Source organism: Candidozyma pseudohaemuli (assembly GCF_003013735.1).
Source record: "Candidozyma pseudohaemuli strain B12108 chromosome Unknown scaffold00009, whole genome shotgun sequence".
Taxonomy (NCBI): domain Eukaryota; kingdom Fungi; phylum Ascomycota; class Pichiomycetes; order Serinales; family Metschnikowiaceae; genus Candidozyma; species Candidozyma pseudohaemuli.
In genome coordinates, this window is record NW_020194443.1 from 89169 (window position 1) to 103614 (window position 14446).

The 14446-nt window shown below is 42.4% G+C and overlaps 4 protein-coding genes and 1 non-coding gene across 5 annotated transcripts; 2 read left to right on the plus strand and 3 right to left on the minus strand.

Annotated features, from left to right (window-relative positions):
- Window positions 1-863: 863 nt before the first annotated feature.
- On the minus strand, window positions 864-2900 carry NCP1 (Ncp1p; the record flags this gene model as incomplete). The annotated part of the gene is made up of 1 exon (XM_024858800.1): window positions 864-2900. One exon carries the CDS (start codon window positions 2898-2900, stop codon window positions 864-866), a length of 2037 nt encoding a protein of 678 aa, XP_024712887.1.
- A 2137-nt stretch (window positions 2901-5037) lies between these two features.
- Window positions 5038-5796, plus strand: C7M61_003462 (uncharacterized protein; the record flags this gene model as incomplete). Its single annotated transcript, XM_024858801.1, has 1 exon — window positions 5038-5796. The coding sequence occupies one exon, from the start codon at window positions 5038-5040 to the stop codon at window positions 5794-5796; it is 759 nt and encodes a 252-aa protein (XP_024712888.1).
- A 100-nt stretch (window positions 5797-5896) lies between these two features.
- Window positions 5897-8455, minus strand: OSH3 (oxysterol-binding protein related protein; the record flags this gene model as incomplete). Its single annotated transcript, XM_024858802.1, has 1 exon — window positions 5897-8455. The coding sequence occupies one exon, from the start codon at window positions 8453-8455 to the stop codon at window positions 5897-5899; it is 2559 nt and encodes an 852-aa protein (XP_024712889.1).
- A 1712-nt stretch (window positions 8456-10167) lies between these two features.
- C7M61_003464 lies at window positions 10168-10241 on the minus strand. The gene has a single exon. It is a non-coding gene; the product is annotated as a tRNA-Val (tRNA).
- A 3062-nt stretch (window positions 10242-13303) lies between these two features.
- C7M61_003465 (uncharacterized protein) lies at window positions 13304-13714 on the plus strand (the record flags this gene model as incomplete). The annotated part of the gene is made up of 1 exon (XM_024858803.1): window positions 13304-13714. One exon carries the CDS (start codon window positions 13304-13306, stop codon window positions 13712-13714), a length of 411 nt encoding a protein of 136 aa, XP_024712890.1.
- Between the last annotated feature and the right edge of the window lie 732 nt (window positions 13715-14446).

Sequence of the window (14446 nt, forward strand, 5' to 3'; positions counted from 1 at the left end):
CTTGGGGAATGTCTAATAGAATATCAAGTATTCGATTTGGACAGTGAGCTCTTCACCCATCTCAAAAGTGCATTTGATATTGTGGATGATTACACGGCACTTGTTGTGAAGAATTTGATAAGCAGCTGCACTTTGAGTATTGAGCTCTCGAAACATGGCAAGCTACACATTGAGCAATTAGATGCTCTGCACGCAAGTAAAATCGTTATTTTGGAATTGAAGCCAAAGTGGTTGACTCTAAGCCAATCAATTTATTGCCGTAATTGCTGTCTTGCTCACAGTCGCAACGAGAAGCGTCACTTTTGTCCTCTTGACCTAGTCATTAAGTCAAGAATTTCGAAGGGAGTATCTGACTTGATGGCACCCATTCCTGAACTGGTAAAGGAAAAATTCGAACAATTCGGTATCTCTATGGAAAGAATACTTGCTAAATATTTGAACACCAATAACAATATCTTTCAGCATCTACAAAATTTGCAGATGAAATACGACGTTCCAGACCTTTCAACTATACAGACTGAGGACGACTTGCTGGATGAAATCTTGCGGGGGATGTCCCTTAGAGATGTTGGGTTATTTCTTAGATTGGAAGTATCAGCTAATCTCGAGACCAGTGTCACACCTACTGTGTTCGATTTAGATCCAAAATCGCCCCTTCGCTTGAATTATTGGCAAGAGGTACAACTTCAAGTCAAGGCACTACAAAACGACAGTACCCTGAACTGGCCCCCGTGCAACTCTCCTGGAAGAGAGGGAACTCGAACACAATTAAAGATAGATTATAAGTAGAAACAAAGGTCGAGGCTCATCTATTATGTGACACTTGTATGACGAAAATTCAAAAGTCAACAAAGTCAATTCTATTACCAGACATCCTCCTGGTAGCGGTTCTGCACCTTGAGAGATCTCACCAATTCTGCAGCTTTCTCCTCGGAAAGACCTCTTTGTTCGGAGATTATCTTGACAAAAGTTGATTGTACATCTCTAGCCATTTTAGAGGCATCTCCACATACATATATGTAGGCCCCAGTCTTCAAAAGCTCGTCTATGATCTGACCCCTTGCCAAGATTTTATCTTGGACGTAAACTTTGTTTGTCAGCTCCCTCGAGAAGGCTACATCCATCTCGAACAGGTCTCCCAATTGTTTCGCGTATTCGGGCCATTCTTCTTTGTAAAGGAAATCTTCATCCAGAGTTCTGCAACCGTAGAACAAGAGAGTTTTTCCAATAGTAACATTGGCATCTTGCTTCTGAAGTTTGGCACGTTCCCTTACAAAGCCACGCATGGGGGCAACTCCTGTACCTGGGCCTACCAAAATGACTGGAGTGGCCGGGTTGGAGGGTAGTTTGAAAGTTGATCTCCTCACATGCACTGGTAACTTGAACCCCTTGAACTTGCTTTGAGGCCCGTTCAAATCGTAGTTGATGTTGTGGACAAATTTAGTTCCATTTTGATGAACCTCAACATCCTTGAGCAAATTAGTGGCCACACCACTGACAGTGTGATCACCGTGTTTCTCTATCTCCACAACTGCCGTTACATGAATGGATGTTTTCTCAGAAAGCGAGGAGGAAGAGATGGAGTAGTATCGAGGTTGCAAACTTGGCATGAGCTCAATCAAGAAAACGAACGGAACAGTCTCCCATTTAACACCACCTGAGATTTTCAAAAGAGCGTCAGAAAGATTCAAGTAGTTTGCATGGATCTCCTGCGCAAACAAAGCTTTGTCAGAACCCAATCTCAAAGCTTCCTTTTTGGTTTCCTCGTTTGGAGCGAAGGGAGCGATGGATGCCAACGCTTGTCTAGAAATTGGGCCTGTTATTTCCATATGATGCCTAACTGCTGCTTCATACGTAATAGGCACAGGGAATGGTATCAGAACTGTGGAGTCAAGAGCTTTAAGTGAAAAGACTTCATCTTTGCGCTTGACATATCCAAAGCAATCGAGGAAGCGTAAGACATTCTCATTGGAGTTGGATGGCCAGATTGCCAAATGGTCTCCGGTTGAGTATCTAAGATTTGAGTCAGAGATGTCGAACTCGGCATGAACACATGCTCGATCCTGGGACAGGAACAACTCGCGCGTCTCTTTGATTGGAGCCAAGTAGGGATGTGTGTGGTCGAATGGACCCTTAGTCAAATCTTTTTTCATGTCGACATAGGCCTTATTTGGCTCACCATTTGAGACACCCTCTGAAGTTGCCAGAATGTCTTCCTCAATCAATTTAAAAGAAGGCTCGTACTCCACTTCCCGCTCTTCCAAATCCAAATTGTTTTTGAGAGAATCAAAGCATTCTTCCTTCCAGGACAAAAAGTCCTCGTCCATGGTTCCAACTCCGTCATCGCCTTGTCCATATGGCGAGATTCTCTCAGCGCCCAATGCCTCGAAACGCTCATTCAATTTCGCTCCCATGGCATTGTAGAACTCATAAGTGGAATTACCCAAGCCAAAGACAGTATACTTGACATTGGAGATCTGATCAGCATCACCATCCAACCAGTTAAAAAATTCAACAGCATTGTCTGTTGGCTCTCCTTCGCCGTAAGTTGCAACAAGGAAAAAGTAGAGATAATCTGGATTCAAATCCTGAAAATTCTCGTAGTCATAATCGGCCATATCGGCAATTAGGACCGACAAACCGAACTTCGAATGTAATTCCTTGGCTAACTTGGTAGCATAGTCTTCAGCAGTACCAGTTTGCGAGCCGAAAAATACAACTGCATTCTTCTTATTCTTCTTCAATGTTGCTCCCAAATCACGATCATTTTCATCGCCACCAGCGACAAAGCCAGCTGATGTGGCATTATCAGACCCGAAGATGAAGTCCTTTCCGAAATAAAAGGCTACTGCCAAAGCCAAACCTGCTATTACAGCGAAATCCAATGTATCCAAAGCCATGACGTCTCAAGAGTTTGAAAACTAATCTAAATTCTTCAAAAGACAGTGGTGTGTATCCGAATAAAATGGTGGGGGAAGACGAAAATGGACACCTTTATAGCACATGATTTTTTGTCGCGTCCGGTGAGCGCCGCCTCGTTTAATCTCACATGTATTCTCCTGGCAAGTCCGTATCGCACTGGATTTGAGTGTCTGCTCGCATATCGAACAGAATAATTGCGGGAAGAGCCAAAATAACCTTTTGAAAAAGGCGGGAAGAGCTACAATAATTTTCTAGAAAAATTTGGTATATTCGTACTGGTTTTACTTTTTTTTTTTCCACGAATTCAGAGGCCAAAATGTAGTTCGTTATATAATGACGTCCTCAGCCTGTAGGGAAGCAACGAGCCAAACAAACGTCTATTTTAGAGGACCATTTATCATGACTCCCTAGTATTGTGCCCAAAACATTCTTTAGCTCCTGCATTTCAAAAGTCCGGGCTGTCCTCGATCCAATGCCATAATAGGTTTCTTTAGCGTGATGATCCTGGTTCTCCAGAGCAGTTTTCCGTAGATACTCTTTCTTAACAAGTTCTTGAAGTATAGTAAGTATATCGCAGTTGAGACTTGGAACGAGTAAATTTTGATTTTGAGGTAGACCAAATTTGGAGAGCTCTTTTAATAATGAAGTTTCTGGAATATTGTCCTCACTAACTACGATTATGCAAACAATCAACAAAAGAAGCCCCCCAGATAATAGCAGAAGATTATCAAGAGAGCCGTCCGGTGCCAAGTCGGAGGGGAGAAAGAATGTTGGCAGCAGCTGGTTCCTTACAGTTAGATCTTTATCATTCCCTGGTTGTAAAAGTTCCTTTACCAAATTCCGCGATTCATCATTTAGGTTGGAGTTGGCTTCCATATTTGTCTTTTCAAATTGAACCAGGAGTCCAAAAATATCTCGCAAATCAGCATCAGTCCTCGATTCGGACAATTTAGTACCAGACTTTAAGCCGTGCTCCTTGAGTATGGTGCTGATATGATCTTTCCGAGTTTTAAGAAGCCGTGATTCCCTTGTGATGATCATCCTAACTAGCGAGATTGAAATATCATCCGAGGTGGCCTGCCGATGCCGAAGGTTGATGGAATGGCCCTCAGGTGGTGATTCGGAAAATGCCCGATCGTGGGGTCGTTTCAGCATTGGTCGTGATTCTTTTGATTGAAGTTGATCTTTCGCGCCACATGCCTCATATACCAGGAAACCTTTATTACGACAAGACAGACAAAATAGGGCAGTAATTTTTTGTCGTACAAACCTAAAGTTTGCAATATCAGATCAAAGACCAACACAAGGAACTGCTGTTATAATCCAGGTTCCAATGCGCATATTCTTTCTCCACTCTCTACTGTGAGATCATGACAAGTTTACGACATCTTGTCGCTGTAGAGTTTTCTTGTCGTCTATTGTAGATCGAGGGTTCAAGTAAGTTATGAATACTGGCTCCGTTTACCACTAACTTGGTAAAAACGTACCGCGGTGGAGCATTAAAGTGGACTGCATTTTGATCGAACTGGTGAACCGGACTATCCTCAACGCATTCAAGAGATGTCAGTGCCTTCGAAGATGAATATTCTCTTCGATATGGTAAACGATTCAGCCAAACCAGATTTGCGAAGCGTACGCTATGTGGATTGTACTGACCATTTGCATTGTCCTATTTGCAAGCAGCCGTTTATTAAACCCATGACGACGATATGTGGCCACACATTTTGCCAGGAATGTATTGAAGAATGTTTGAATATGTCAAATTCCCCATCGCAAAACGAAGGTTTTTGTCCACTTGACAGAACACCTCTAGATAAATCGAATTCCCATGACGTTTTTCCCACTCCTTTGATTATCACCAACATGGTGGACGAGCTCATGGTTCTATGCCTCAATCAGGATCGAGGATGTGAATGGAAAGGGAGAAGGTGGGAGTTAGAGTCACACGTTATTCATGATTGTGGGTTTACCGGTGTTGTTTGCAATGGGATAATGAACCTTACTTCTGCGTCATCGCTTAAACTGAATAAGAGAGAATGCGAGGATGAAGGAACAAGATGCTCGAAAATAGTCGAAAGGAGATTCACTATAAATACAGATGCCTGTGTCCATGAAATGTTCCCTTGTTCAAAATGCTCTACATCGATTAACAGAGTGACGGAGTCGGATCATCTTGAGAACGAATGTGAAGCCAATTTCACGACTTGTGATTTATGCGATAATGACTTGATACCGCAGAAACTTTTAAACAAGCACAAGGATAATTGTTCGAAAACAGGTGTACTCGTTTGCCCGGCTAGAGAAATCGGATGTACCTGGATCGGCCATAATCAGCCCTCCTTGGAGAATCATACAGCCAAGGGTAATTGTTCGCTTTTCCAAATCTTACCGCATTTTGAAATGCTCGAAGAGAAGATCAAGCTGCTATCTTCAGATAATAGGTACTTAAAGGATTCGATAAATAAAGTACTTGACTCTGTCATGCTGGGCCGAGTCACTAATCTCGGTTATTGTGAACCGATTGAAGAGATCGGTGGCTCTATAGGAGACGACGGAAAGGAGGCTTATCTCAGGCTTCGTTGTGAGTTCGAGCGTCACAAGTTGGAAGTTGAGGAAAAGCTTGTTCCCTTCGTTGAGAGGGAGCGAAATGCCGTCACCGAGAGGGAAAATCTAGTGAATTCGCTTGTGAACGAAAATTTCGTCATCAAAGACGAATTGAATCTACAGAGAGGGCTTGTGAACAGCCTCAGGAAACAGGTTCAATTTCTCCTTTTTCAGCGGCGGCCTCAGATACACTTTTCAGAAAGCGACGAATCCTACATCGATGTGCTGTCCCGCTCAAGCTCGGAGGAGCGGCTTAATCTCAAACTCTAATGACAATAGTACGACCTGATGACGATAGTACGACTTAATGACAAACTCTTTAATAAAAACAAATTCAAGGTTGGCAAGAAAAAGAATTTTTTCTTGCAGCTTACCACAACAGCTGGACACCACTCCAGTTCTGTTTTGATCTCCTATTCCAATAGCTGTTGACGCCCGCATCGTAAATCCATTCTCCAGTATCTGCTTGGGAAGTGTCTCCGACATGCTTGAAAAACAAAGGCTTATGGGTCTTGCCAGCCAGCTCCAAGTCTGCACGGCGCGACCTTTGGTCTTCTTCTAATTGAATCTTTAGTTCTTCGGCTTTCGAGACATCGCCCACCTCATAAGCCCTCATATCTGGTCTCAACCTCGAGTCGCATGGAGGAAGGTTGTTGTTCTCGATGGACGTTATTTTGTTCAAAGTACCCGCAAACTCTGTGAAACCGAATTTCTTCTCACATTGTGGAAGAAGATTCCCAGCAGTCCAAATCTCTTTCTCCGTGTTGTTCGTTTTGAGAACCATGCTCTCTGTCCATTTTCCAACAACGGTATATGGCAACTGCTTCTTGGCAGAGTTGTAAGCCTTGATTGTGAGATCCTCAGACCGACCACTGAACATGCCACCCTTCGTGAAATCAACCACTGCTTTCTGACCAGAGCTGGATTTGATAACGATCGACAGAGATGGCTCCGTGTATTTTTCCCCAGCGATGATATTCTTCAAAAGACTGGTGGGTTGCGACCAGGTGAAAACTTCACCTGTAGACTTGATAGAAAGTTTCATTGTACCCTTGGTACTCACTTCATACGTCTTACCCCAAAATTTCTGAGATGGCGAAGCAGAGAAACCAAATGTCCACTGATCTGACTCCGCAAACACTGCAAAAACTGGAGGCTTGTGTGAGACTTTTTCACTGATGAGTCTGAAGCCTTTGTCCTCTCTCACCAATTCAAAAGTTTCTCCCAAAAGTGGATTGAAGGGTTTCCGAGTGCTTCTGACCTTTTTCCGAAACGAAGACAAATTGCTCACGGCAAAGGCTGCAATTCTAAGGATGAGCTCACCAGAGTCCTCGGGATAGGTTCCATCAAGTGCATTGTCGATCATCTCAGAGTATTCCAATTGCTCAGCATACTTCTGAAGTATATTGATGGGCTCATTCATACTCACAGGCATCGAAATGGAAGAGAGGTCTTTTCCAACATTTTTTCTGACAAACGAAAGTAAGTTAGGTGGCTCATGATCGCAAACTGGAATGTCTGGATCTCTGGTGATTGGATCTAAAGGCAACGGGTAAAGAGAGCCGTCCATGTCCTCGCCCTCATGAGGTGGAGTAGTATCAGCTTTAGATACAGAGGGAGCGGGAAGATCCTCTGAATCCGAATCTGAAGACAGATCGGACTCCTCATGCTCTTCCTCATCATCATCCTCCGATTGTTGCCTGCGATCTACACCATCCATCAAAACCACACCTCGAGATGATGTTTCCAATGTTTCTTCGGCATCAAAGAATTCAGAGTTCGAAAGAACTGGGGTCAATTCGCCGTCAATCTGACTCTTTGACGTAGTCAAATATTGTAAACTAGTTGAGATTTCTTGCAACCTAAATTCTAGCTGATCACGGCTCATATTATGACTTCCCTTCAACAAGTTTGTCAATTGCTGGTTAATTTCACTGAGTTGTGGGATACCGGCGGTTGTAGCACCGTCAATAGGTTTAAAGGATGCCGACTTATCTGATGAACCCTCGTAGGAGCCTTTCTTTACCTTATCAAAAGCATCCACCCAAGCCTCAAAGTCCTCTTGGTTGAGTGCCTTGAGATCCCAGACTTCCATACCAGAATCAATAAAAATTTCCCTGGTTTTCGCATTTGCACTGACAATAGAGTGGATGATTGGCATCTGGCCTCTCAATTTATTGTCGTTGAGTTTAAAGTACGATAATGTGCTGTACTTGAGATCTAACACAAAGGTCCTCTTGGTGAAACCCTGAAGCTTTTTCCTTCTCCTTTTGAGAAATGTAGTCATCATGACTTCACCGTCCAGCAGTTGCAAGCGGCGATTCCCACCGGAGGTATCCCCCGTCCCCCCCAGTGGCTCTTTCAATGGGTCACCTTCGTTAGAAACTGGGATTGACGACGTGTCGACATTGCTGACAAGTTTGGCACTGAACAAAACTTTCTTGCTGACAGCCTTTGAGAAAGAATTGTCAAAGATGAAAGCATACATTCCCTCCTTTTCGACATTGAAGTGCCCTCTTACAAGCTCACCAGGGACAAGTTTGTAATAGTCCTTCACAAGAACCAAATTGGAGCCATTCAAGCTGTTGGAGAAGGTCGTAGATCTTGATTTATTTCTGAGCGAGTTCAGTTGTGTGATTTGGTTCACCGAGGCAACAGAACCTGATCTCAAGCGGGACACGTCCGACGCTTGCTCATTCAATGGACCATTGGAGTGAGCCGTGCTTTCCTGGACTTGGTAATCATCGAGATCGTCATGAGTTGCGCCGTTTTCATTCAGTGAGTCGTTCTCGCTGATGGTTGCTCGCTTGTAGATGGAGAAATTAATCGACTTCTTCAAAGGTTTAACTTGCCACACTATAGAAGAATTGTCGACAGCGTGGATCCATTTGACAAGAAAGTCTTTGGAATGAATCTCCAAAGTGTCCATGATGATCAATGGGAATTTGAAATTCAGGCCAAACTGTTTGCCGATATGAGGGAATTTTAAGCATTCATATGGCGAAGGAGTTCTCCAACTCCACTTTGTATATATGCAGAACTTTACACAAAACTGCTTGACCGTTCAATCATTCCCCGACCTATACTCGAGTTGCTAAGAATAATGACTTCCCAAAGATAAGGACTCGGAGGATTTGAGGATTTTTGGGGTAGCCAAATGGAACTCATTTGTTTGTCGTACTTGGAAAAAGCTGTCAGTATCATATGCAATTCGAATAAATTGATACCTTCATGTGCGAAGCTTTCCGGGGAAACTCAAAATAAAACATAAAAATTAATACGAGCGTTCTCCAACAATGGCAATTGGCCGAACACTCGAAATTATTCGGGCAATTTCTTCGACGAAGACCCCTCAACACAATTTTCGATCTCACATTCTAAGATCGAGATAGATATGTCAAAAAAATGGATTAGCAGATTGATCTGACAGAGGCTACAGTGAGAAGAATGCTATTAGGCACTTGGGTCGATGCATATTGCATTTGAACAACATGGACAGCTTTGAAGACTGAGCCATCGATGTTAAAATTCATTTGCGAGACTTCCATGCGTTGATCAAAGGGCATGGCTTAAATTTTTCGCATAGTTGGAAGCCCTTTCGCTCCACAGTGCAGTCTTCTGTTGTGTAGCATTTGAGAGAGGGGTCTAGGAAAAAACTGTGTCAGCTGAAAATGTATAACACAAATCAACAAAAAGAACCCCTTTTTACATAATAATATTGGCTTAATAAGTATATCCGTATTACATTTTCAACATTAGCCCTCTGTTGCTGACCTTCGTGCTTGAGATTGTAGATTTACTCATGCAAGGAAACAAATGTAAGATTTGCATGGACCTTTATACAAGTGTTTCTGTACGTCCCCACTCGATCGAACCATAGGGACACAAGTCACGTCTTGTTGGGACAACGCTTTGAACTTGAGTCGCTTTATATCTAACCTAGCAGATTTGCAGAATTGCATAACTCGTCGCTTGTGGTGATGTACTTCAGATCATGGACCCTAGCGACATTGATCTGGGTTTAAGGTCTAGTAGCCTTTAACGAGTACAGCTTCGTTTCAAAGAAGGGAGGGGGAAGTGATGAAAATATAAAGGATGAACTTAAAAGGGAAACATCTCAAGTTGAAGAGTTAGATTCATTGACGCTTATCCATTAGAGGATTAAAATTGCAGGCTGTAGTCTGAATTTTCCCCAGCAAAACCTTACAGTTTCCACAAAAAGCGGCGGTACTTTTTTTCTTTTTCAAACAAGTCAACTAACAAGAAATGCTGGTGGCCTCACCAGTCTTTTGTGAGTACCATTGGACGAAGTAAGCAGCGCTATTGATTAGCAATTTCTCAAATGAACGGCTGAAAGACTTCACGCTTCCATGTAGTCGGAAAAAACTTTTCAGAGAGCGAATCGGTCCTTGGGCCGCTGTAAAGCGGCACGTAACAATTTACTTCATCCTTTCTAGAACGTACCAAATAATTGATGGCATAGCTGACAACAAGCATCATAATGACTTATTTTTTTGATAACAGATCATTGAAGCACTCTTTGGCTGGGCATGGTATACATCAGATGAAAGTCATATGAAGCTTTCGGCTATACATGAGACTAAGTATGCAATTTTTCTGCTAAACTAGATAAAAAAAAAATGATCACGCCCAGGCTCGAACTGGGGACCTTCTGCGTGTGAAGCAGATGTCGTAACCAACTAGACCACGCGACCTTACATTAAAATTTTTAAAGGGATAACGTATTAGAGGATTATTTGGTCCACACACGACCACGTAGTGTCTACGCGGTTATATCTGTCTAAATCTGAAGTTTGTGCAGGAATCAATATTGAGATACTTGGTAATCGTGAAAAAAAAAAAAAAAAAATAACTGTGTAGGTCTTGATACGATGAAGGTTCTGTAGGTAAGCTTACTAGCGGCAAATGAAGTATCATTATAGTGGTAATATTATACTTGAGGCTCAACCTTAGCTCTAACGCGTTGTTACAGTTGAAGGGTTATTCTGACGAACTAACAAGGTCATATCAAAGGTGTGTATTGGGTAATGTCAGATTCAACACATCTTTTTTGTTGGAAGCGTCCTTCTGACTTACCTCATTTTTTGTTCTTCATCTGCTAAGTATTCTATAAAGAGAACAAGGTTAACGACAGTTTCTACAACAGCAAAATACTATTGAATGGAAAACGAAAAATATAAAGAGTATCGTGAATTATCTCTTCATTTCAAGAGCTGTCGTTAAGGTGAGATTAAAGTAAACCCCTCTCCAATCTGAGAAAGATAATTTGTTCAACTGTAATGAGTCCTCTGGGTATGACGACTAGATGACAAAGAAATTGTTACCGAAGGCCTACTTTATAATCTTGAAGCGTCAAGAGATTATCAAGATTCCTAAAAGAAAAACTCAAGGCCGCTCAAAGAGCGCTTGAAAATCTACTCAATTCCGCATCAAACTTAGTTCCTTGAACTGCAGTAATTGTGGCTCTAATCGCGGATCCTAATCATCATCAATTCCGCGCAGTTGCGAACTAATTTAAATCCCGAGCTTATCTTGGAAAGTTCACTACAGATGAAAAGAACCGGGTCTCATGAACATTTACTTTCACACAATGTGATAAATGACGTCTCCACAGGATCAGCCGGAATTTTAGTCAATGAAGTTGCTAATGAGGATGGATTAGTTACTCATCAAAATGACGAGGACTACGGAGCGGCTAATGACTCTTTGGATGCCAATTCAAAGTACGCTCTTCCCAACTCGCAGCTTATTGCAGTTATCACCTGCTTATATCTCGCCTCATTTTTAGCAGCATTGGACACAACCGTCGTCACAACTCTTCTAACGGTGATTGCTTCAGAGCTCGACGCGGTGCAAAATATTGGTTGGATTGCAACAGCTTATTTACTTTCATGTTCTGCTCTCCAGCCTTTGTTAGGTAAACTACTGGACCTCTTCGGCCGCAAAAGTCTTCTCATTTTGTGCTGTGCTTTATTTGCAATCGGGTGTTGTATCTGTGTGACTGATAATCTTTGGCTTCTCGTTTTCGGGCGATTTGTAACTGGCTGTGGTGGCTCAGGCCTCACTACCTTGGGAACAATCACAATGTCCGATCTTATTCCATTGAGAGATCGAGGTCTTTACCAAGGATTAGCAAACATCTTCTTCGGCCTCGGTGCCGCTTCAGGTGGCGTGATTGGAGGTCTTGTGTCTGACTATTTTGGTTGGAGATGGGTGTTCATTTTTCAAGTCCCGCTAGCAGTAATAGCCGGAATCTCTATCCAAATCAACTTGAATCTTCCGAAGGGCTCCCCAGGCTTGGGGGTGCCTAGTGGCGATTTCAAGGATAAACTCAGGCGTGTTGACTTCTTAGGGTCTTTTTTTCTCGTCGGATCACTAATGTTAATTTTGATTGCTGCCTCCCTCGGTGGTAAAGAAATCAGTTACAAATCAAAAACTTTTCTGGGAATCTTGGTTCTATCCCTCATATTTTTGATTCTGTTCATTTACACCGAAAGTTGCATTGCTCTGGAGCCGATCATCCCTATAAAGATTATGGTAGAACGCACTGTATTGTCATCTTCTTTGGCGAATTGGTTTTACACCATGGGGTTTTTTACCTACTTATTCTACATCCCACTCTATTTTCAGACAGTCATGGATATGACGTCCACACAAAGTGGTGAAAGATTGATACCCAACTTCTTTGCTGTATCGATAGGGTCAGTGGGGGCTGGTTTATACATGAGGAAGACTGGAAGGTATTATACACTCACTATACTTGTTGGTTTTGTGGCTCTCGGTGGAATGACCAGAATCTTGACGTTAAACCCTGAAGCTTCTCAATTTAAACAGTTTACGTTGATGTTGCTCCCTGGCCTAGGTTATTCTTGTATCATCACCGTCACTTTACTATCCCTTATTGCCTCAGTGCCCGTCAAGTTTCAAGCGTGTACGACATCGATCCAGTATACGTTTAGGGCGACAGGATCTACACTTGGTGTCTCAATAGCTAGCGCTATATTTCAGTCAGTCACACGAACTCGCCTTACTACCACAATCAAGGACGTCGTTGATGACCATGAGCTTGCTGCGAAAATAATAAAGCGAGCTCTTGAGAACACAAACTTTGTGAAAGAGGTTAAACCAGAGATCGCTGATGTCATTAAGAAAGCATACGACAGTGGCTGTCGTGGCACATTCGTGTTCAGTACTATGATGATTGGCCTAGGATACTTTTCTTCATTGTTTATGAGGGAACACATCTTACATACGTCCATTGACCGTGATTAATCATGCCCTTTGTCACGAAATAATCCAATTTGAGGGCGTAGGTGAGTTATATAAAATATCGCATACCGCTGTCAAATCTGCTCCTTACCTTTATCAATATTGGGCGTGGATGGAACTTAATTCCAATAGGGTCACAGAATGAGTATGCTCGTCGACATTTCAAATCTTGATGCATAAATTTCACTAATAACTGTGATTGATTGCTATCAGGAATCTTTTGTCTTTTTCAAAGAATGATTCCTATGCTAGAGTGGAGTTGGAAGACACAATATAAGTCGAAAGTTTAGGTTTTAGTAGTCGAGGGAAGCGATCGTCGAAAGCTGTCAAAAAATCTATAAAAAAGTACTGATGAAGAGTTTCGTCGCGTTGATGGATTCATGCCCTCGACGACTGATTACGTATGGTCCTCTGTCAGACTCACCGTGCGCGTGAGGCAAGACGCGCCATAACATTTTACATTACTTCAAAGGTCACATGTGGTGAAATGGTAGGACGTTTAGACTTGACCAACGGCAACGAATTGCCTTTTGCTACTGCAAGTGTGATTCCTGTTTCAATTAGATATAGTGGAAATGCTGCTGTTAATGACTATTTTGAAGCATCATCAAATAAAGAAAGCCAAGGAGGAAAAACAGTTGATGTTAGAAATTTCAGGGGACTCAAACTCGTGGGACAACAAGTGAAAGTCGAAAGCCATGATGTCTACTTGGTGAACAAAAATGAGGTCGTATCTCAAAATGAAGATGACAATATAACGACATCGAACTTGTACCATGCCATCGCAAAAGTTGACAATGTTGTGGTATATGGGCATGACTCTACTCCTTCATCAAATGATAAGTGGACACTAGTCAATGAATGGATCGAGATTTCTGACATTATACACGGAATATGAGGGTAAAGGAGTACCGATTTGTGCGTGAACCTTTCGTCCTTTTATGACTGTTGCGCAAGTAAACGTGCTGAAATTTGACCAGAAGACAGCTTTTCGATCTCAATGAGTGCTTTGCCAGCTATATTACTACCATCATCTGGAAGCCAAACTTTTGGTACCTTCCACCTGTAACATGGATGTTTATACAACTGGCCTTTTGACAGTTTCCTACCTACTTCGGTAAAACTTGAGCCAGACGTAACAATAGGAGGATATTTGAAGTACTTGGAATATTTGGATACCACAGACGAATGTATGAATACAGTTAGTAACAAGGCTGCAATCATCGCAACCCGTTGTGAAAATGTAGTACCTGTGAGCTTGGTATTGAGCTTGTTGAAAGTGAAGCCAATAATGCTGATTTCGAGACAATAAATTCCCCAATATAGCAGCGAGAGCGCATTGAAATATAGCCTTCCGTATGTCTCGGACGGGTTTGTTGTGGCGTAGACAAACTGAAGGGCGTATTTGAAGTAGAATAAGATGACAAAGAAGACTAGGTGCAAAAGAACTGTAATCATCGGGGAAATCACACAATAGGTGACCCCTATCACACCATACAATGATAAGATAGGGTAAAGTAGCCCCCATTGGGGACAACGAAGACTTGTGGACTTGAGGAATTTTTCTCGAGGAGTGAGGGAAGTCCAAGGTTGAACCACAAGATGGTCTATAAGTCCTCCGATTCTCAAG